This window comes from Acyrthosiphon pisum, chromosome A1 (genome assembly GCF_005508785.2).
Source record: "Acyrthosiphon pisum isolate AL4f chromosome A1, pea_aphid_22Mar2018_4r6ur, whole genome shotgun sequence".
Classification (NCBI taxonomy): domain Eukaryota; kingdom Metazoa; phylum Arthropoda; class Insecta; order Hemiptera; family Aphididae; genus Acyrthosiphon; species Acyrthosiphon pisum.
In genome coordinates, this window is record NC_042494.1 from 89371478 (window position 1) to 89396615 (window position 25138).

Consider the following 25138-nt stretch of genomic DNA (forward strand, 5'->3'; position numbering starts at 1 on the left):
TAGGTCAATTTTTTTTTTAATACTATAGATAAGTATACCTATAATAGTTATGTCTATACCTAGACTGACAAACCGTCTCCGCTCAGAATCGTTTTTCTTATACAGTGATATTATATCAGTGGCCCACTTGTAACCTACTGTACCGCAGAGCGACATCCACTTACCCACCTTTTTTTTTATTGTTATGCAATTATAATGGTGATGCGTATAAGTAACTTAGATAAAAATTGTATACACTTAATGTATTTAATTTCAAATAGGAGTTATATTTCAATTCACAATCATATTAATTATATATATGCAACATAAAATATTTTTAATTGTAGTTTAATTGAATTCGTTAAAAACAGTATCCATAAAAATATGGATTATTTAATTAATCGTTAGCTTGGTAATAAATTACTTAAGTATTTGATCATTTGCAACTGATAGACTTAAAATTAGAGTAGGTATTCGTGTAATTTGGTTTTCCAATTTTGTTCGTATAAGATATGAAAACAATATGTATTTAATGAAAAAAACATTTATTGCAATTTAAAACTTATTGAGGTATCGCATGTAGACATGATACGAAAAGGTAGAAAAAACTATTGTAAGCTTTTCTATTAGTTTACTTTTTTACAATATATTGGCTGACTAATACATCAAAAACGGTAAAATTGGTTATTCGTATGATGTATCACTGACAAAGTAATTCTGAAATAATCAATTTTTCTTAATTATTTCACAGATATAAGTATTTTTTAAAAATGTCTTCTAAATAAAACTATGTTAGTAGTTATATTTTATATTAACATCATTTTAATTTTTAGAGATATTCATATTATCTAAGTATGATATATACCTATTATACCTCATTTTCATACATATATACTTGATGTAACGTAATTACGTTTCGTAATTAGTCTGGGGTGAAAAAATGATAAATAGTATGTTTTACATGATATATGCATTACTTTACGTATAAGAAATCTTTATTTAATACCTGTCTGCTGATGGTAAAACATTAATGTTTTACATTTTTTTAGTTTGTAATGTCATTGGAATATTTGAAACATCATGATGCATTTTGTGACTCATGATTTATATAGTTAGTTGAAAACTACAAATGCTATATGTTTGTATACAATTATAAATTATAATTGTCTTTGGCATATAAAAAACTTTTTAAAGTAGGACGTTCAGTTTCTCAGTAAATTTTGAATATTATTTCCGTATGGTTTAAAATACAATAGAATTGTATAAAAAAAAAATTTTAAAAATATATCAAACTTTCTATTTTTTGTAATGCCAAGTATTATTTATTTTAGGTTTTATAAAGTTTTTAAATGTTGTTTAAAATAACCAAGAATATTCTAACAAATGATTATTCGATTGATGAAACATATGATTTATTAATTTAAAATGTCGAATCAATATTTTTTATTATTTATAATTCATAACTAATTATTGGTTTGGGAGTGAAGTGGCAGGAACGGGATATTCCCTATATATTGCTCGTCTAAACTTTAAATACCTTTAAGCAATAAAATATTTTATATTTGTGTTATAACGTTTTCCCAAAATTCAAAATAAGATTAATACATTAAAAAAAGGCGTACAAAGTTTTTGTATAATGTATGAAGACAATTTAAGATAAAAGCGTTTTGTATTGAAAAATCATCTTATTGTTGAATATATTATTGCTGTAAGTACTTACTTATTTATTTACTATTACACAGGTGAAAACTGTTATTGAACTATAACATTTTTGGAGTGTTTTCACATGAACACTATGTAAATAACTATTGTGTTAATGACATTTTCGTTTCTCCCGAGTTTTTATTTTTTTGGTTACAATCAATATATCTTTTTGGAGTCCTATTGGTTGATTATTCGTATAAAATACATATAAGTAATATTGTAGTAGATACAGACGGAATCAAATGATGGCTATAGGTGTATTTGTGGAAATGTTTGGGATATGATAGGCGTAGGTTCTAGACAAATCGCATGGGATCGGTTCTACAAATGTTCTATTGGTATCTAGAAGAACTTTTTTCTTTAAACTTTTGATTCAATTTATTTTATTCTTCTTATACCCTCTAACCAGTTTAACCATTTTCAATTTGGGATTTGTACGTAATAAACGAAGATATACCTTATATTGTTTTTTAAAGATACATTTTTTTCTACGATATTTTCTAAGAATTCATAAACACGTATTTTGAAACTTTATAAAAGACAATTTTATTTAAAATCGTCAAAAAAATATAAATAATTAAAAAATATCTTAATAGGTAGTTTTGAAAAAAAATAATGTTTTACTAAACCTATAAAAGTTATTCATTATTACTAAAAATCATATTAAATATTTATCATAAAAGTTAATTAGGTAAATGGTTTAATATATTTTATATTCCGTTATAGTACAGTTTACCTACAGTAAAATATTTTAGCGATTGCTTGTTAAAAACAATTTTACGTATAGGTATATTATTAATTATTATAAAAGTGATAGCTACAGTTATAGCCTAAATCGTATATCCATATGATAAAAATTAATTCTATATTTTAAATTTAAAAATGTTTTTGGGTTAGATACACGTTTTTTTTTCTTTCTGACCAATTTTTGTATGTTTTTCATTATCATGGTTACTTATTGCAAATACATATTTATAATTCATAGGTTTTCCTTGTAGATTAAAAATATCGAGTAGCGTGCTTTAGTTTTTTTCATAGACTTTACCTCTATAATCTGAGTTTTAAGGTTCTAAGTCGATTATCATGTTTTTGCTTCCAGACGGTTTCCATCTTCAATGTCTCGTCACGTAGAATTTATACCCACCATGTTGGCAAAGTTTCCTTATAAAACTTTCTTTTTTTTATACATCAGCCGTTCCAACTTGCATGCATGTTCACGCATGGAGTAATGGTTCAGAAAAAACCTAACCTAAAGTACCTTCATACAACTATATAGGTAGTTCTACATCAAAAATCATTGAACTCGTTCTATAGGTTAAAATATGATGGCGATGAACATATTATTTATATTACCTACACAAACTCGTTCATTATAGATCACTATTTTAGTATTTTATAACGTCTATCAATTTTATACCTTTCGGTGTTTGTAATAATTTACTGTCAGTCGTAAATTTACATAAAAAATAATAATGCGACTTTGTTTTTTATTTCATAATGACGCTCACAGCGAGATGTACGAAAAAAACGAACAAATTACCGCATTTACATACCTATATACTTTTACCGCACGCGTAATTATAACAATATAATGTACTACAATATAATTGGAATCGACATTATAATTTCGTTACTAGTGTATATGAAAATCGCGTGTACATAATATTTAGGGTGTGTCGGCGGCAAACGGAAATTTTGAACGGAACCATAACGAGAAACTTTTTTCGTATTCTGCGTTGTTGATAATATTGTACGCAACGCAAAATCGCGTATCCGTTTTATGTTAGATATATTGTATATGCATTATATGAGGATATGGGCAAGTCCGATGTGTTTACAATTTACATATTACTCGCGGTAAATGCATGTGTGCTTGTATGTGTGTTTCACCCCTTATCATGGCTATACAGGAAACTTCACTATAGCTCTAAGTATTCCGTCGCCGTTGCGTTATACTTTAGGTATAGTTGATTTAATAAACAAAGTACCTACTTATGTGTGTTTGTGTATATTATAATTTATAATGTGCGTATATAGTTCGCTTCGCTGTGGTTTATGTAATATACATTATATTATCGGTTTAATATCCTTACAACTAAAAACGAAATGGATATTGATTCGTAGTAGGCGTCCCGGAAATATGGTTTTAGTTTTGACAGTCGTGTTTGTACAGTTACGCTGTTTATATTTTATATGATGAATATTTTTCTATATTATATATATTGATAATCAGGGTAGTGGTATAAAAGTGTTTAAAGTTTGTTTATGTTTTTCCTGTATCTGCTATAAGGACTGTATATATATACAATTTGTTCGATTTTAAATATCTCATATTTTATACAGATAGGTATTATATATTTATAGACAAAACACAATCATTGTAATACAAATCTATTGGGATTTTATCAACGAAATAACTAAATAAAACTTAACTTTTATACGAATCTAACAATATATTTAAAAATGTAATTAATGTCTGTTCTCGAGTGGAATGGAGTAATAACCTGGTTATGTTTAATATATTTCCGAATTACATTCGTGTTTTAACAGCAAAACTATACAAAACTAAATTCGTTAGTATTTTTTAGATTATAATACTTTTATAAAGAGAACTGCCAGTGTATATAGTGGCGTATAAATACCTAATACCAAAACAAGCTAAACAAAAATGTATTATTTGATCAGCGATCAAACTGATCAAAGTATATCAAGTAAAAAAACCTAATATAATACTATTAGAATAAACTACTCTTTAAAAATAGTCTCTCGTCAGGTTTGAAAGCATTGTTGTGTTCTCTTTTATATAGTTTATCCAAGGATGACGTTTTCAATGAAATAATATATGAAATGTTGTTATATTCGTGTTTTTAATATAAAAATACATTCATCTCGTTTAAAGTAGTTCTTAAGTTACGTTGTTGTTGTACATCTTGGATTTTATGTAAGTACATAGTTAAGGCAGCTGAGAGTTTTCGAAGCTGAAACACTTCTTAATATTTCTGAAAATGTATTAATAAATTACGTACTTAAGTATTTACACTTATTAGTGATTCGCCCAATTTGTTTGATCTATACAAGTATATGACGACAGGCTGTATGTAATGGACTTAATTATTCAAATATTTAATATTGGTCCTTATTTTTTAAACGGCATTTAAAAAATAAATCTAAAAACACGGTTATTTTTCTTGGTAGAAAACTTTTTTTATTTTAGACATTAGTTAAGGATTTGATTTATGAATTATTCATCGACTCAAAGTTTGAACTCATCACAATGTAAATATTCGTTTCGCGTAAAAATTCGATTAATTAATAATGAAAGACCCCGTCAGAAGCGTGAAACAAATGTTATGTAAATGCCCTCCGACCTTTTTGCTCAATTAACGGCCATAATTATTTAGTCCGCGGTGTACGGTCTGGGATATATTATGATATGTATATTATATATATATATGTTTAATGGTGACGCAGATCCGTTCAAAACCTTTGGTGTTAAATAATAATGATAATGATAATAGGTTAGTGTAATATGATGCGTTGATGACACGTTTGATTAAATTTCGGTCGGATTCTGTTTGTGTGATGCGGTCATCCTTGTTTTCCGCCCATTTACATATTTATCTCAGAGCGTACCTACATAATTTTCTGTGTATTATATACCTAATATAAATTATAAAGTACAGTGCATTGTCGGTTCCGGTATACGATATAGATAACACGTAAATATGCGCCGTGTATCACGTCTGCCGTCTCTGCAGCAACCATGTATAGGTAATTCTGTTTTCTTTTTCTTCGTCCTCATCTTTGTCCCTTGGTGATAAATTATACTTTTAGCGTAGGTACCTACGTCATGATTTTATTCTTAAAAAGTTACTTGAGGGCACCACACCCGAACATAATAAGTAATAACTTATCATTGTGTATATTTATATTATATATATATATGTACATATCGTTGTGTATATAATTTTACTGCAAACGGCAAAATGTCTAGTCGTTTCGCCATCCGTTTCGGTCCCGTGAGTTCTTCATTGTTATCGCCGAAAAGTTCTTAAATAAAAAGTACTTTATGTGGACGGATATATCGTTGTTTTAGTTGTTTAGTGTGATAAAACTGAATAAAAAACAAGTCGCGGCAATAAAACTCTCGTGTTTCGTTTTGGTTTATATAAACTTCGTGATTTCTAAGATTGAGATTTTGACGATAAATTTACGATATAGTCTTCATCGGGTATTTATATTAACTGTTATAAACTTTTAAAAGTACCTATGTATGTATAATATTACACACACTTAGACTTAATACTGTATAATTGCAACTGAGCTATATTTATTAAACATTAAACGAATATTACAAGACAAACAATTTTTTTCTCACTACCGAGTCTATATATAATGTGTATAGTATAATTCATGTTATACTGCATACAGATACGAAAAAATATGGCAAAAACTAAATTCGTCAGATCACGTAATTTTATTTTTTAAGCCATGAAAGTTATTATAAAAATACGATTTATTTTTAAAACTGCGCGTTGATAATATATATTATTATACCTATGGGATACATAATGTGGTCAGCTGATGCCTTATTTATTTTCACCAGTTTGAGTGCGGAAATTTACACGATATTATAGATATTATAATATATATAGGCCCGTAGTCTGCCATGGTTGTTTTCCGAATAATTTTTAGCGTTCAGTTCTAATCTTCCTTCGTGCAGCTCAGCGGTGTAGACGGATGATGATGAGACGTTTAGCGTTTTTGGTGTGACGTGTCTTCACCGTAGTGTCATTTTCGTAGTACGTCTATTCTTCCGACATCTCTGTGACAGAAAATAATAGTAACAGTAATAATGTTGTATTATGTAGGTCGAATAATTTATGTGAGCTTCGACCCCACCGTCCATGACCGTCTTTTTAACCACCAGACCAACGTTACAGGATGGGTGACGTATTTTGGCTGGCTGGCTGCTATTATATTATATACGTGTTCTGTTTACGACAGTGTTTTTTTGAAGTGTACGTCTGCAATGTGCCAAGTCGATTTTCCTCGTATACCGCCGTCGTACAATCGGCGGAGGTGGCGGACGTGGTGAATATATTATGTATATATAGTTCCCAGTCGGCGGGGGTGTTGTTGGTTGGCCGGCGCCGTCGGCCGAAAGAGAGGAGATAACGACTATAGTGTTGTTGTGTATTATGATCTCTGTCGACCCCTAGCTTCAGGCATATTATGTATACATCTAGTGTTTTCGTGTATTTTATTTTTGGTTTGCTGAGTCGACGTCATTGTTTACCACACACACACAACACACAATATACGAATCGCTTTTACGTCTAAAATTGGGTTACGTGTGCAAACTGCGTAATTCTGTGTGGTATAGTGGCGTATATTCTGTATATATACTCGGATATGCCCGGAAGCATTTTTTTATGCGGTTTTGTTGTCGTGGTTTATCCCTGCAAACGATCGCCGCCGTCACGGGCCGAGTTAATCTGCGTAGTTATATTCGCGGCGTGAGTGTGTGAAGCATCGGAAGCAATTTTTTTCATCCTGCGTATTTCTAATATATCTTCACTTGTATATCAATTCAACCACCCGACTTGACGTGTGACCGAGTAACGACTATAATAACGATTGTCATGCACGCCTGACCGGTCGAATACAAAAGACGGATCGTATATATTATTATAGAATTGTTTCGCTCTATTAATATATAATATAATGTATAAAATAGTGTACACCTACTCTATATGGTTATAGGTTCGTTAATTATTGTTTTCTGCGTTATGTTTGGAGTTTTGGACTCTATATTATAATTTATAACATTATAAAATAGCACCACTCTCCAGTCATCACCACTGCGTAGGCATCTCTTGATAATGGTTTCGTTTTATACTATATTATATTAATTACGCCCTTTCTGCTATTAGTATTCGTGCCAATTGCAGTATTGTTTTCTGCAACTTTTTGTAATACACTTATAATATTATATTTCTTTACTCGTCGAAATGCTCAAGTCTCGTTTTTATATTTCAATAATATTAGCTGTTTGATATCGAATTTTAAATGTGTTAAGATATTTATGTTGTAATACACGGTATAACATTTAAACAATAGCACATGTTCACTCTCGGATCGATAATGAATTATTAGAAAATGGTTATATTTAGAGACTAAAACACCTATTACATAAATTAAAGAAAACAACTGTTCCAAGGGTATTTTTTAACCCTTGATAAATGTCTAAATGTTACAGTAGTTAAAAATAAAGTACCTATAGGTACCTGAATTTTTAAATAACGTATAATATCGGATATAATATAGTATTAAGCATTTTTAGGCATGTTATTAATTAACATTAACGCGGAAAGATGAAACTATTTTTCAGATAAAATTGGTGAATGAAAACGTTTGTGTGTTATAGGTTCGATCATGTTTCATGTACGACGGAGGCCGGCCGATTACCATCCTAGAAAACGAAAAAAGAAACCAACACAAAAATGGAACCAGCCAAACAGCACCAGTGAAATGTTGGAATACCGGTACGAAGATGGATTGGATAGATTGCCGTTTTTTTTAGAGCTCAATGCTGGTCAGTATTATCTATACTAAGTATACCTAGTTATTTTATTTTTTTTAAATTCTAAACTTAATAAAAAATAAAAACCTTTCAAATTATTTTTTTTTTGTATTGATCGCTAAAGCTTTACCACGAAGTGCTTTGTTAACTGAACCTGTCAATTGGATGAAACACTTCGGTATATTATAAAAGTGACCTCGTCCGTCACCTTATCTGAAGACTGAAATTAATCTTGATAATTTTAAATTGTCCTTTAACGAAATGTGTATTACATGAAGTTATCTATAGTATTATGTATATGGAAATAGGATTTCAGTAGGTGCATAAAATATTATTTTTATTGAATTCCATGCGTTTACGTCAATAATCGTTTTGTACCTACAGTTAAATCGACAATAATATCGTATAAGTTATTTTTTCCGCTGAAAATTCATTTAAGTACAGATCATTCTGATTCATTAATAATGTAGTTTATGTTAATATAAACATTTAATATTCGTATGTATGGCCGTTAAATTGATATATTTATAGCACTAATTATTGGGACGATAAACTGTAAACATCATGGATTTTAAAAAGTTTACGATTTGTTTGAAGAATTTAAAAAAATGTATAATATATTATATTATATTATATTATATTATTATCGCACCGCGAATGAAGGAAATGGAGAAATAATTTCGTAATCGAATATAATCTGATATACCGTTATACTTGTTATACTATTTATGGATAAATTATTTGTACGGTGGATTGTATTCTTCATAAATTCTTATTTTCGCAGACGGTATGGAAATGGTGAATCCCAAACGGTACCGAATTCATCCCAACGTGACGGAAGTGGGTTGCGAAAGACAGAATCAACCACCGAGTAATGCTCAATGTCTTCAATTAAACGGTCCTAACATCCAACCCCGGCATTGTGTAATCGCGCACACTGAGGGCATCGTCACCGTGACACCCTGTAGCAGGGACGCAGAGACGTATGTCGGCGGGCAACGGATATTCGAAACTACTATACTTCAGGTAAGTTTTCGTGTACAATATGTCTATGCGTATAATAAATTACCTTTGCAGTGGTGGTCAACGATATGGTGCTACAAGGATGGTCTTAGGTAAACAGCATTGGTAAGTTCAATGCGGGTAGCAGGAGCCATAAAAAAGAACATTTATCGCATGATTTATTATAATATTAATACATGCATAAAAAATGGGTACACACGGACACGGGACGCTATAGTTCTAGAATTCGAGGTACTTTAATAGCGCTCTTACTACCCCAGTGATTAGTGTCCATGAATTGACACGCTAGTCATAAAAACTAAGGTTTCAAACCACATCACGTTGGCCACCACTGACGGATACACATAGTACATATTACTGTAAGTCGTTTTAAATAAATAAAATTATTATGTTTTATGTTTCATGATTCGTATAGAACGGGTCAATTGTGAAATTCGGACGACTGAACAGTCTTAGGTTTTTGGACCCGTGTTATGACGAACGGCCGCGGCCTCGTAACAATTCGCTTAGAAACGTTCAAGACTACTACGACAGGTAAATAATAAATATAGTTTCGTCCATAAATGAAATCATCGGGTACACCGTGATTATACTTCACTATAATATATATTTTAACTGCTTGATATTTATTTTTGCACGTGCTTTTGGTTTTTAGTTTGTCATTATTATTTTTTTTTTTGTTTTTTTTTTTTTGTTTTCTCTAACACTTAATTAGTGGGTCGGTAGACAACACCCAGCACTCAACTGTTATGCAACAAAACTTTGAGACAACTTTTGACGTGGACGGTAATATTGAAACACGCTCCACTTCTAGCCAAGGGAATAAGGACGATACTAGATCGCAGAGATCTATCACGAGCAGCCGCGATGGCAATCGGTATTATTATTATTAAATCACACTATATTCATTATTATTTATTATTAACTGATGAGAATGACGGCTGATATAATACCGTGCGTATATACGCTTAAATACATTATCTCCGCGTTCAGCGACGTCTGACAGCTACGTATAGGTACCTAATATATATAATATATATTATTGACACAATTTTAGATTGTCCGCCGTGTACGGCCGCACCAGCACTGCCCCGGTAGCAGACAACATTTTACCCTGCGTCCTGGAAGTGCGGGAAGAGACTGAAGAAGCGTGGATCCACGCGGTCACCGTGGATGTTGATCCGTCGACGTTGACGTTCAAACACGCTCCCGCTTATTGTCTATACCTATTAGCTAGGTATAGGGCGTCGACTTCGTATCGACCTGATGTCACACCAATGGAACGAGCTAATCGTTTATCATTGACTTTCGGTAAAGTCGCCACTATACTCTATACTATGATACAGGTAAGTGCGAACCACCACCCTTATGTCCGTATGATTATTATTTCGGTATTTTATTGTTTGAATACAGTATAAATATACAGAGGAAATTTTTTTTATAGGGAAAACAAAATGATTTGACTTCACTGTCATTTTGGCTCGCAATTGTCACTGAATTACGACAATTTTTACACAGCGATCGCCATTTGTCCAATTTTTTGACAGAGACCATTGAAATGCTTCATGACACCCAGCAAGCGGCCATGCGGTATTTTTTATATTTGATGTATAATTTCGTAACATAATTTCTTATTCATTTTTTTAAACTATTTATTAGATTTATCGTTGAGTGTATACTGGAAGAACTGATGTCAGTGTTGCCCGACATTTTTGCAGATAACACAGATGCCGATAATGAACATTTACCCGCTAATTCGGTTCGTTATATTTATTTTTATTTATATAATTATGTTATACAATATTAATCGTCGCGTCGTTTGATCCTTGTCAATCGGACGCAGCACGGGTTTTTTTTAACTATTAACTTCTTTAGGGTTCTGTCACTAGATATCCTCTCCCTCTTCATACTAATATTATCTTTTAAATTATTCACTTTATCATATATCATATTATTTGCTTATTGTACATATGCTACTGTTTGTAATTTTTCCATTGTATTAAAAAAAACACGTTTAACTTGACCTATATGTATAGTGTATAGTAAACTTATTTGACGTTTTTCTGTTTGTACAGATCGTCAGTAAGCTTGGTACGATGATGACCACACTTCGCGAAGGCCGTGTTAATGCGTCTCTGACCATCCAAATCTACAATCAAGTATTTAGGTTCATCAACGCTTGGGCGTTTAACCGCCTGATCACCGCCGACACGAGTTACTACACCCGCGCATGGGGAGCGCGTTTGAAGTCTCGAATAGGACGTCTGCAGGCGTGGGCCGAAAGACAGGGTTTAGAAGTTTCCGCCGACTGTCAGTTGGCGTTGATTTCTCAAGCTGCAGATTTGCTGCACGTGAGTGATATACAGTGAAAAAGCCAGCAACACCGTGTGCTAATATATTATTATTATTGTCTTTCTTGTCATTATTATCTAGGCGCCAAAATACACTGGCGAAGATTTGGCAAGCATCACTTCCACGTGTTTCAAGCTTAATTCCCTCCAGCTCAAAGCCCTATTGGTTAAATACCAACCAGCACCTGACGAACCAAGACTGCCTCACGAACTCATCGACAATGTTGTTCGGGTAACGGTTTATAATTATTATAATATATTTAATTACAAATTCAGCGGTTTACTATTTTACCGCAAATGTTGAAAGCGAATGCAATAACCGAAGAAAACTATTGTGTCTAATCGGTTTTTGTTTATACATAGGTTGCCGAAAACTTGGCCGATGAACTAGCCCGATCGGATGGCCGTGAAATACGACTGGAGGAAGAAGACGAACTCATGATCACGTTTGTACAGCCCGAAGAAGGGTTCAGCTACGAGGTGGCTAGAGGTGTCCCCCCGGGTCTCATCGAATTTATTCAACCTCTCCAGCAAGCTGGTATGTGTCGCCTGACACTTCACTCAAACGCGTCTGGACTGTGGACCGTCTACTTTTTACCAAACGTAATGTTCAATACACTTGTTAATAATAAATATAATATTATACACTAAACGTATTATTATCGATTTCCTAAATGTCGAATAGGCCCGAAGTCCTAGTGCGTTAAGTAATAGGAGTGGTGGTTATACCATGCAAGCACCTGAACCGGACGTACAAACAATACGGTTGCACAAGTCTAACAACGGAATGGGCTTGAGCATTGTGGCGGCAAAGGTAAGTTACTGTGTGTTGTATACTTGTATGATCCGATATTAGTATGATATTAAGTTTTTGTTTGGCTATTTTTTCCAGGGTGCTGGTCAAGAACGATTAGGAATTTACATAAAATCCGTAGTCAAAGGAGGCGCTGCGGACGCGGTAAGTGTAATGAATAATACTATTTTTATTGAATTTTAATTTATTGACAATATCACTTTGTTTTTATTAGGACGGAAGACTTCAGGCGGGCGATCAACTGTTAAAAGTTGACGGACAAAGTCTTGTCGGCATCACTCAAGAAAAGTAAGTAACCTAATTTTGCTCAACTTCCCTAGCTCATATTAAATTATTAATTCAGGGCTGCGGAGTATTTGGTGCGTACAGGACCGGTAGTGTCATTAGAAGTAGCCAAACAAGGTGCTATACACCATGGCTTGGCTACGTTGCTTTCTCAGCCGTCTCCCGTCATGACTAGAGGTAAGATTTAAAACATAATCTTATATATATAATTTTATCAATAATATTTTGTATAACACGAGAATGTTGTTGTATAACCGGGATGTTAAATAAAAGTGCTTTTGTTGGTGATTTGTGAACAAACCCGTTGAGACAAATTTAATCGATTAAAACAACTATTTCTACTTCTACTAATGATCTGTTTTATATATATGACTAACTTGCTTGATATAAATCGATGTGCGTTAACGTAAGTCGATCGCTTTCTATAAATCATTCTCTTATTACGTTTGGAAAAAGCAAATAACAAGACGCGTATTTCGTCTATCTGAAAAAGATATCTTTCGAAACAAAATATAGAAATATCGTTAGACGGCTGTGTAATATATATTTACGACTAAAAATCAACCATTGTTAGATTCCGTCCGTAGGGTAAGGCCAATATCTGATTATCAGCCCCGTGTAAAAGCGAATATTCCGCAAGGCAGTTTATCGATGCATGACATACATGAATGTAGCGACGAAGAGGTGATAACTACTTGGATGACGGACATACTATCTTTATCAGGTGAATTGTGTGTGGGTTATAGGTGTTGTTGGTGGTGGTGTTGTTGGTGGTGGTATTGCAGGTAGAACAAACGTAGCGTGCTGCAGGGATCCTACGCAACCCCGCTTTGGGCACATGCCCTCTTGCAAACCCCCGTCCGACTATCTATCGGTGCCGGACGTCCGTAAGAAATGCTATAAAATACCTCCGGAAAATGAGCTGTGTCTGTGCGAGGACATATTCCAGCAGCACCAGGCCAAGCTGATTAACTGCGACATGGAGGACGCTATCGCCGTCGAATCGTATAAAGACCCGGATTTCGATTCAAATGAAAACGTGTGTGACGGTATTGCTAATAGCGAATGTTGTTGCGGTGGAGGCGCTGGTGGTGACGAAAATAGCGGCGAAGGCGAATCGCCCAAGTCATCATCGTCGTCGTCATCGCCATCGTACGAAACTGGTGCCAGAAATGACCAAAATAATATCGCCGTTAAAGAAGTAGTCGTGGAAAGCCAGGAAAAGCTCACGGCTGAAGAACGGGATAAAGTCCTACGTGAACTCGAAGACATCGTGACGGGAAATTTTCTGACCAAAGTCCGTCGGTTTAGCCAAGACGTTCATTCGGATTCTTCTGCCGGTGACGACCATCGCGTCGGTTCTGGCCAGTTGCAGTTGACCTGTGCTGCGGCTGCGGCCAGACTACGTGGCAAACGATCCAGTTCGTTGGACACAGATGAGATCGTAAACTACGGTAAAGTGGCCGAGCTGACTCGAAGGTTCTCCAGGCTAGGCGAGGCCGGCGTAATTACACCCCGACACTATCGGTCTGAACCAGATTTCTTCGATGAGTCCGCGACTTCCGTCCGTCACTTCCGCCGTCGTCACCACCGCGAAGATGGCTTGTCATCGTCTTCGTCCTCATCGTCCGGTGATGGAATTGATGGTGGTGATGTCGTTACAAGTAGCGGTGACGATTACGAAGTCGTCCGTCAACCCATCCGAATGGTGTTCATACGGCCTATGAGCGTCAGCGATGATCGGCTTAATAACAGGAGCGGTGGCGTTGTGTTGACTGAAGTGACGAGCGACGGCGAGAACGACGTGAACCAGCAACAGCAGCAACATACTTTATCAAACGCAACGGAAAACCGGCGACGGTCATTCAGGAAAAGCGTTGCATTTGACAGTTCGATGAGTTCAGTCGATGGTGGTGGTGGTGGTGTTGACTGCGGGAGCGGCGACGATGCGGCGGTGACCCGTTATCAAAAGTTGAAGGGTGGATGGCAGCAACCACAGACAGATCAGCACTGGCAGCCGACGGCGACTGATCGCCGGGCCGCCGCCATTAATTACAGCAAGAGCTCAGACACGGTGTCTGTGTCGAACTTTTGCCGGTCTCACAGACGATACTCAAGCGTAGACGTGTACGACCAAGTTAAAAATATCGTGTTTCTGGACGTAGAAAAAACGGAAAAAGAGTTTCGGGACGGGCTGCTAGCTGAAAAAAACCGACGACGGGAAGCCATCCGGGATTACATGGCCAACAAGGAACTGCTGCTAATGAAGATGAAGTCGGCTAGCGTGGGTGGTGTGCTACGCTGGAACCAAGAGCATCAGGACACGCTGCTGGACGACGAGGAACCGCCGCAGTCGCCCGACTCGGACGGCGGGTCATCCGAGTCGTCGTCGTCGCCGCCGCCTAAGGACGGGCTACGGAGGGTCCTCCGCACTGGATTAAAAGGCAGGCGGATTAGGAGGTTAAGAAAGTTAGAGTCGAGAAGTAGCGGCTTAGCGGTGGCAGACCTCTGGCGCGTCGTCGGTAATAGAGACGTACCGCCGCCGTCGTCATCGTCACGTCACAGTGCTGCAGGTTGTTGTTCGACTGCAGAACCACCCGATAATCATAATATTACGCTGTGAGCACCGAAATACACACTTGTAACGAACAAAATTGTACATATAGAAGAACGAACGAACGAAAATACAATTTCCGCTCGCTTTTGCTTATTCTGTAGTTATAGTACGTCGGCTATATGGCTTTGCTTGGTGTGCAGCGTTTTATTGCGTTGTTGTTGTATTTTTTTTATTTTTCACGTAGTCGTGTCTTAGAGTTCTGTAGTAAATATAAAACGCAGTGTAAAACTGTTATATTACCTTCACACAGGCGCGTAACCAGAGATTCCCGCGGGACGAGTCTTGGAAAGGGGTATAGTTGTTAGATTAAAAACACGGATAAGGAATACTTAACTTCGTATATTTCAATCGGTGGGACTTTCTAGTATAAGTAAATCTTCGCTTACCATAGATTCGATAAGAGGAAGTCTATGTATTAAAGTAGATACTATATGATGAGTTTTGACAATATTATTTGGGAATTTAGTGAATTTTACTGAAATGCAAAATTAATATTTATTGATATAACAATCTTCTTGAATTATTCTCATGGACTATTTGATTCATATTTTGTTATTTTGATCGGAATAATACAAGTTAAAATTCGCTTGTAACATTTAGTGTGAGTGCCGAGGTAGAACAGGATATCCGTTTCTAGCACGCCAATTATAATATATAATTAAATCAATTTATCATTACTATTTGGTGGTAAATTGCATATTTTGCTGAGTATAATTTATAACTTCACCATCTGCATGTAATTATGTAGTTCTTAGTTCATAAATGGTTTTGTTTATAAGTTTAAATTTACATGATTTTTTTTTTATCGATTTGAATATCTTATAAATATTGGACATTTTCTACTCCTTGAATAATTTATTATATAGAGCGAAATCTAATTACGTTGTTGGGTCTATATAATACACAGCAGGGGGAATTATTAAATTAAATTCGATAAATTTTAATATACATATAATGTAGTTCATTATCTAGTAGTATTAATTTGTTGAACAGTCGGTGCATTCAAAACCCTCGGCGCAATATTGCTCCCAATCATGGTTTTTTACGATTAAATAATTTAAATTAAATTAAATATAATATACTTACTAAAAGTGTTTCAAAAATAAATCGAAATATTGTAAGTTACCTAAGTATGATGTACCTATGTATGTGGGCTACGTTTATAAATAATAAATTAAAAATAATTTAAATACATTTAGAATTTATGCGACGTCAAATATCCAGGGATCTACCTACACTCTACGCCGTTTTCTGTCTCGTGGAGAGAAAATGTCTTATAATTTTCTGCGTTTAAATAATTGTTTTGTTGAACGATTGAAACACTAATCACGATTTTATCTGGCACAGTACACTTTCTATTAATTATAATTTGTATTTACCTGATCTTTAAGTGTACCTATTTTTATTTTTATAATTTTATTTCATTCGCTGTTATGTTAATGAAAGTTCTACGTGATTAGTATATTTATTTATTTATTTATCATTTTTTTTAACTTTTAATTTAATATATTCATAGTTTTTTATGTTAATTTTTAACTTTCAATGAATGGAATATTTTAAAAAGTATTATGGTAAAATAATATTTTTGGTGTTTTCTTAGTTTTTAGGGTTCCGTACGGTAAAACGGGACCCTATTACTAAGGCGCTCCGCTGTCCGTCCGTCTGTCACCAGGCTGTATCTCATGAACCACGAAAGTTAGAAAGTTGAAATTTTCACAGATTGTATATTTCTGTTGCCACTATAATAACAAATACTAAAAATCCTAGAATATATAATATAAGCAGTGTTGCCGACATGTTTATAGCTGAAGATGGTACAGAACCCTTCGTGCGCATATCCTACTCGCACTTGGCCGGTTTTTGTTTAGATTTATATTTAGAATGATTCCTTCGTGGTCTTTGGTTTAGACAATTCGCGACAATTTAAAATATATTTCCATTTAACTTTTGATATCATACAATTCAATATTTTTTCAGAAAATAGTTATTTTGTGTATTTATTGTTTTTTTTTATTAATAGTTTTTGATTTTATATGGTAATTCATATTTACTGTTTAATAGTGGAATTGTTTTTATAGAAATTAATAATTAATAATTATTAACAACAAATATTTTAAAACATTAAATTGCCAATTAAGTACCTATTGTTGCTTATTTGTTTTTCTAATTACAATATTTTTTTTAACAATGATTAACAAGTTGTCATTTTAATTGTAGTTAATTGTTTTAATGTTCAAGTTTTGGAACCTTTGGAATTCAATTTTTAAATATTAAATTTTCTAAATGTTTGTTGGCAATATAATATGTACACTTATTGATTTGCTTTTATTTAATAAAACAAGAAAAGCTGTATGTTTGTTTTGTGTAGTCTTTGTGATTATTTATTGTGTATATATTTATTTAGTTGAATGCTTAGTCTAATAATAGTTTTATATAATACTTTTCATGTTAAGTATAATTTGTTTTGTTATTGAATTAGGTCCTCGTCGTATGAGCGAACGGGACTTACCGTCTCGGGTGTTGAGCGAACAACAAAACATCAACTCCAGAGGTCCACCACCTCACCATCAGTCACAAATTCAAAGTTCGAAATCCGTCCCTTCTCTCCACAGTAAGTTTTTCAACTAAGTTTAAACTTTACACCCAATTAATACTAATGTTATTGATATATTTTAAATATACTTACACTTTTTTGTTTACAGGCGTTGAAGGGGCTAGCACAGCCATACCTCCCGTAGTCGGTAGACCACCAACTCAACACGAAGTATTTAATCCTGGATACAATCGCACTTCAACCACATATAATCTTCATCAACAAAATACACTTAGATCTCGGTAAAAAAAAAATGTATTTGTATTTAATTGCCCAACATAATAACTTTTCTTCATTTTTAATATAAACATATTGTGTTTTAGGTCTAGCCAAAATCTAAATGATCCTCGTCCACACTCCCAAATGGCCATTCGTCAACCATCTAATCCAAATCTCTTAAATGGAAACTATCATCCAGAAAGATCACCATCTGTACATCCAAGTGTTTATCAACCCCAACAGCATCCTGCATATCAACAGCATGTACAGCAACAGCTATTGATGCAACAACAATATAATAGTCCTACTCCAGAAGCGACTAGTGAACGCTTTTATCAAAATGTTAACCAAATATACAGAAATCAAGACCAAAATGGATATGGTCCATCTGGTAAATTGCCAAGTCCTCCTGACGAAAGGTATGTTTGTTGCTTAGGTATACAAGTGTACAAATTAAAATGAATGTAAACATTTTCAGAACTCCGAATCAATTGCAAAAGAGTTTCAGAGGATCGCAATCATCGTTGCAAAGCAGACAAAGCTCAGATGCGACACAACATCTGAAAGACAGACCCACGTCAGCTTATATATCTAATAAGGATACTTACAATTTACAGAACCAAGTAAGAATATTGATCTTGTGATTTTGTCTTACAAATATCTGATAAAAATGCATCTAATACTTGTTGTTAACAGGGAATGACAATGCGTTCTCAATCATCACGGGATATGTTAAGGCAGGATGCAAAATTACAAGAGATGACAGAAGAAGTTCGTAGACGTGAAATGAGATCTAGTGGAGTTATGTCTCCTCACCAATATGCTACACAACAGAGACCACCATCTAATCGTGCTCAGCCATATCACGGTTACCAGGAAGCCAAGCCTACCCCATATCTTGGAGATCAAATAAAACCACAACAAGATATGGTTCGTTCTCAACAATTTAATCAGGCAATGAGAGCTACAATTCCTGAGCCCATGCCACCCGCCTACAGAGAATCACCACCACCGCCTCCTCCACCACCAACCTCGACTCACCCATTGTACCAGACAAGTCCACCACGCAATGAGCCTAACCGATATATGGCCAGTGGTGGTGAACCACCCAGAGGTGGTTTCTATCAGACACCTACAGAGCCATCTAAGCAATACCCATATCAGGGAACTAATCCGTGGCAAAGAGAAGAAAAAGAAAAAGAAGCAGAACGTAGGAGAGAAGCTGCTAGAATGTGGCGTGATCAACAAATGAGCGAACTCGTAGCACTTGGACCAAACAGAACTGTTAGCCAAGAAGAACAGTTGCGAGCTCTAAGGTTAGAGAAGGAATTTGAGCGTAGGGCTCAAGAAGAGGGAGAAGATGATGATGACGATGATCAAGTAAGATTAATAATATTTGGTGTTTTAATTTATGGTATAATATGGTTTCTGGTAAATTTATTAAAATTAATTCAATCATGAATTAGGAGGCAAATGAAAGAGTTCAACAGTTGATGCGAAGTGCCCAACAACAAAGTGATAGGAGACCACCCGCAAATACGGTTCGGACTCCAAACAATAATTTTAATTACATGAATGGTTCGCAAAGAGGTCCACAACCTGTACCATCTAATGGGTATGTTTATTTTTATTATGAATTCTTAATGCTGAGTAATAATATTATGTATTATTATTTAAAAGAATTAATGATGAAAAAGAACGGTTAAGAAGACTAAAAGAAATGAAAACAAAACAAGTGGAAATGGAAGCTATGAGGGAAGCAGAATTAAAACTTAAAAAAAAGGTTTGTTATGTAAAAATTTAAAATATCATAAATTATGTTCTTATTTTTTTCAAAGATCAAAAAAAAATGTTACCTATGTCTGTTATGCATGGTTACGTATTTAACATAATCATTGATAAAAGGTAGAATTTTAGAATTCTAATGTTAAATAGGTTGCCAGTAATTCATAGTAACAAGTATAACTTTCAACTCAGTTAAAAAAAAAAATTCTTTTGATTTAGAACTAACAGTAAATGATTATAAATCAACTAGAATAAATAAATAAACATAAAGATAATGATATAGTTTCCAAACTGCAGCTAGTCATCATACTCACTCGGTTTCATATGTATTGGTTTTTTAAATTTCAGGAGGAGGAACTCAAGTATCAACAACAACAGCAACAGCTATCAAATCAATCATATAATAACAATACGCCTAATAGACTTAACCGCTCTGTGAATCCACCCAACAACTTATCGTTAGATAACTCTGGTTATGGTTATAGCTTGGCTTCACAAGGAAGCTTACCATCTCAACGATTGGACAATTTGCTGGGTGGTCCTAACAACAATGACCCTCCACAGCCCCCCGAACGTGGCTCTTCATATGCTATCATGAGTCAAGTGGATACTACTAAAGCAACTACACCTAGACCTCCAGTTCTCACATCAACACCAAATGGAGTAATAACTACACCAAATGCAAACACCACACCCAAACGTGTATCATTCCAAGATCCTACATCAATGCCGCCCTCACCACCATCCCCAACGTTGGAGAAAATTATGGAAGACCCTGATGTAAGAATTCTTTATTTTTTTTTTTTTTACGATATCCAAAAAATAATTATTGTACTAATAATTTTTTGTATGTTCAATAGAACTTCATTGATCAGGCCGAAACAATGTTAGCATCACCACGAAGTCCAGACATTCAGTTCACCAGTGGTAATACACCAGGTGTGATTGGATCACAAGAAGTATACAGGTAAATAAAAATGTTAATAAATTAATATTTATTCGAGTATAAGAGTACAAAAATTATAAATAATTTATTTGTATATTAGGGATCCAAGACAGCGTTTACTAGCTGAGCAACAAAAACAACAAATGTCTAATAAAGCAGGTAGTACGGTGCCAGAAAAATTAAGTTTTAAAGAGAAAATGAAAATGTTTGCAATGGAAACCGGTGAAGATGGTACGCCTAAAGATAAAGTAAAAATATCTAAAGCTCAACGAGAGATTGATAACTTAGGAGCATCAAATACACCTTTGACTAACTAAATAATAATATATGAACAATATTTCTTAGAAATGCACTTAAACATCCCATTAAAGTTTAGTAATTTTTTTTTTTTTACATAAAGGTTTACTGGAATCTTAATTATTACATTTAAGTATTTCATTTTTTTCTTTAATCATCATCATATTATATTTAATAAGTACAAGTCTTAAATTTGTGATTTATTATAGTTGAATATTAAACTATAGTTTATTTTCTATTATATTGTATTGTTATATTGTTGAGAGTAATAGCGTTTAAATTATTATCGTTGAATAGTTGTACCATCGTGTTTTATTTTTTAATTTTTGCTACTTTATATAAAGTATCACACTATATTTTTTCGATATTCGAGTTTCGAACAATTTCAATAACAAATTTGTTCACAAATTATTCAAGAACTACTTAGAGCAATACATTGTATACAATATATTTAAGAATTAATATTGTTATCTATACAATCAAACATTTCATATTATTATTATGATCATTTTTATTATTACATTTTTTTTTATACATAATTTTAATTTATTGTAAACTCTTAGTTAAATTTTTTTATTTTGTTTTAATAAATTTATTTGAGTTGAAAAAAATAGTATAGAAATTTAAATTAAAAAAAGTTATATTATATAATTATAAAATGTTGTTTGTACATTATTGTGTAAAACGAATATAATTTCGATTTCTAAAAGTATTTTATAATATTACTGTATTTACTATATTATAATATTTATTACTCATTTTTATCATATCTATTGTAATTATTATTATTAATTGTAAAAATAAAACAAAATTATATATATACATACATAATATTACGTAATATAGTTAATATCGTATATTTTTTTAATAATATATCAATTTTTTAGTGTTTATATTTATTTTGTATCTTGTTTCCGATTTAGTTAACTACTATCAATATTCAATACTGTTGATAAAGTAGACACCTAGAAATATAAATACTATATTGTAGTACGTCAGATTACAAACCACTGCAATTGAAGTTCAAACATTATGTCATTGTGTAAACTACATTCATACTATCGTTTATGATGTGTATCACTGTAATATAATTAAATATTAATTGTATACATATAGACCTTAGTTCGAAACGATTCACTGACATTTAAATATTTAATGAACTAATCATTGGCTACTAAATTATGTTTAAGGGACCATTAGCTATTTACTATTGATTCAATAAATGTTTAGTATTTGTGTATGCAACAGCATTAGTGTCCTTAGAAACAAAATTGTCTAGACTCACAAAAATTGAATACTTTTTGTTTATTTAAATTGTTAGTATTTGTTACCATTGGTTACAGATAATTAGATAATGTTATACTATCAATGTTGGGTAGTAACGTAACGGAAGTAACGCGTTACTGTAAAGGCATTACTTTGCTTGTAACGCGTTACATAATTTCATTAGAATTATATCCTAGTAACGAAAATGTAATGGAAATTACTTTTGATAAGTAATTTCTATAAAATAACGCATTACAGTTCCGAATTATTAAGTACCTACTTATTGCCAAAAAAAAAAAAATATATGTATAATGCAGGTATTATTATGTTTACCAATCAATCTTATATGTTTATATATTTAATTTTAACTCTCCACAATTCAGTTTTCAATTGTTTTGACATTTGACATGTCCGATTGCACGGTAAATCACGAGAAAAGTTATTATTTAATTAACGCGTACCACAGGGCACAAGTTGAGAAACGCTGCTATAGAGGGTCAGTTGTGTGACTCGAAGACGAGGGAAACAGAAACACCCGATAACATGTGGTCGGAAGGAGATCAAGACCGAGGAGACGAGACAAATGATGAATAAAAGAGAATATAAATAAATATAGGACAGGTGGCAACTGGCAAAGTCGACAAGCAATCAGGAGATAATAACTATTAGATAATTTGTATTAAAAACGTTCCGTTCTCTACCACACTATACAACAAGTCACCGATGACGTTTACGACAAATGCAAATAATATAATATTAATATTATTAAGATGTCACGTTTTATCATAACGGATAACTATAGATATCAAAGGTGGGCATTAACTTGTTAAAAAGCTAATTTTTTTTTAACTTTTTAACTTAACTAGTTAGTTTTTTTTGTTTTTAACTTATTAACTTATTCAGTTAAATTTTGTATTGTCTTAACTTAATTTTTTTAAGTTAATTATCATTATTGTACAGTTAAGTTAATTAAATTTTTTTTTATCATGTGTGGAACCAAGAGAAAACTTATTCATTCAATTTTGGTAATTTATTTTTCTAATAATATAATATCATCCATTCATAATAATCAAATTATATTATAATCTATATTCTATAAGTACTACAGTAAAGAGTAATAATTAGTAGGTATACTATCCATTGTATGGACTGGCTATTTTCACGAATTCTATTATTTAATGATCTGCTCGGTATTGAATAATCCGATTTTTGTTTTATCTAACTCTCCAATTCCTAAAAACATGTTTAAAACTAAATATCAGTCTTAAAATGGAAATCATTATATCAATAACATAATATATTAGTTTATGGTAAATACGACAATAATTCCAAAAAAAGTCGTCCGAGATATTTATAAATTACAGGGCTTAAAACCGGTAACCCGTTTGTAACCCGTTGGCCCTTATAATAGTTAGGTAATAGATAATAAAAATCGAGTCTACAGTAATTAGATAGGAAAATAAAATGGAAATTTTTAAAAACCATTCCAAAAACCAAAACCGAAAATTTTCTAAAACCGTTCTTTAAACCGATAAAATATTTGAAAAACCTTTTTTAAAACCGAAACCAAAACCAAAAAATTTTAAAACCGATCTTAATACCTAAACCAAAACCAGAAAATTTAGAAAACCGTAACCGTTAAAATTTGAAACGGTTTAGATCCCTGATGTAAACACATAAAGGCGAATACCGATATTCATGATAATGGATTTATTATACAGAAAAAGGTAGAAAGAAGATTAATTATAATCCAGGCAGAATGATACAGGTATAATTAATAAATATAACTAGGTACTATTTAAAATCAAATGCCTAAAACGAATAACCGTTATGTAAATCCACAGTTTTTGACCGATTTTCATAAAATGTTTGCAATAGATTCAACAAGAACCGTAGTGTCGCGGTTTCCACTTTTTATTCCTTACTTTTTACTTTTCAACACATAATTGTTGAATTCAGTAGACTCACAAAAGACTAGGTATCATTTTTTTTTTTTTTTTTATATTCTGTTAGCGTTGATTGTAACATGGTTATTTTCGTTGAAAACAAAATAGTTTTTATGATTGAACATTTTAAACCTGTATTTAATCTTTGTGAAAACCACTGAAACTAAAGTCCCGTTTTACAATCATAGTTTAAACCTTGGTTACGCTTAACCCACTGATTTTGCTGACTAAATTCTGCAGTTTAACCTTAGTTTTACTATTGTAATATGGGCCCTAACTGTGTCAAAACATTTTGAAGCTTACATTTAACAGAGTTCAAGAACTGGTAAATTCATCTATTAATATATAAATCATAAATATGTATAGTTATATATTTTATACCGTTTATATTATGTGTATGATGACTAACATTAAACTACACTCAATAAAATTAACAATTCAAGTCTAACCGAACAAATCCTATGTAACACTATGTAAATGTTTTATAAGTATGACATTTAAGTATGTACCTGAACTTATTTTATATTCGATAAACTTCATTGTAAAAGGATGCTCCCACATTCAATATTAATAATAATAATAATAATAATAAAAAATATTTAACAAAATTATCACATTATCTATGTTGATCTAGACATGTAGTAATACATATTTGAATGTATCTGGCTTAAATAAAATCTAGTATAGTTGTATGGCCATTATGATTTATGAGCTTATATTAAAAATA

At 32.8% G+C, this 25138-nt stretch overlaps 1 protein-coding gene across 7 annotated transcripts in view; it reads left to right on the top strand.

The window, feature by feature from the left end:
* LOC100169483 (afadin) overlaps positions 1–21696 on the top strand; it is a 73787-nt gene extending 52091 nt beyond the window's left edge. For 3 of the 7 annotated variants that reach the window (XM_008186556.3, XM_016805829.2, XM_029487723.1), the window contains exons 2-26: positions 8114–8281; positions 9054–9295; positions 9708–9826; positions 10008–10169; positions 10350–10638; positions 10737–10882; positions 10952–11051; positions 11368–11643; positions 11726–11875; positions 12007–12246; positions 12329–12457; positions 12536–12601; positions 12672–12745; positions 12801–12919; positions 13317–13466; positions 17839–17970; positions 18062–18194; positions 18276–18590; positions 18650–18794; positions 18868–19551; positions 19638–19786; positions 19852–19954; positions 20305–20736; positions 20817–20923; positions 21003–21696. In XM_008186556.3, the coding sequence (XP_008184778.1) occupies positions 8114–8281; positions 9054–9295; positions 9708–9826; positions 10008–10169; positions 10350–10638; positions 10737–10882; positions 10952–11051; positions 11368–11643; positions 11726–11875; positions 12007–12246; positions 12329–12457; positions 12536–12601; positions 12672–12745; positions 12801–12919; positions 13317–13466; positions 17839–17970; positions 18062–18194; positions 18276–18590; positions 18650–18794; positions 18868–19551; positions 19638–19786; positions 19852–19954; positions 20305–20736; positions 20817–20923; positions 21003–21219 (4847 nt within the window). In that variant the 3' untranslated portion in view covers positions 21220–21696. Of the gene's footprint in view, positions 1–8113; positions 8282–9053; positions 9296–9707; positions 9827–10007; positions 10170–10349; positions 10639–10736; positions 10883–10951; positions 11052–11367; positions 11644–11725; positions 11876–12006; positions 12247–12328; positions 12458–12535; positions 12602–12671; positions 12746–12800; positions 12920–13316; positions 13467–13488; positions 15362–17838; positions 17971–18061; positions 18197–18275; positions 18591–18649; positions 18795–18867; positions 19552–19637; positions 19787–19851; positions 19955–20304; positions 20737–20816; positions 20924–21002 lie in introns of those variants that run through there. The other 4 variants (XM_008186555.3, XM_016805828.2, XM_001944842.5 and 1 more) reach the window with 4 other exon arrangements.
* The last annotated feature ends 3442 nt before the right edge of the window (positions 21697–25138 follow it).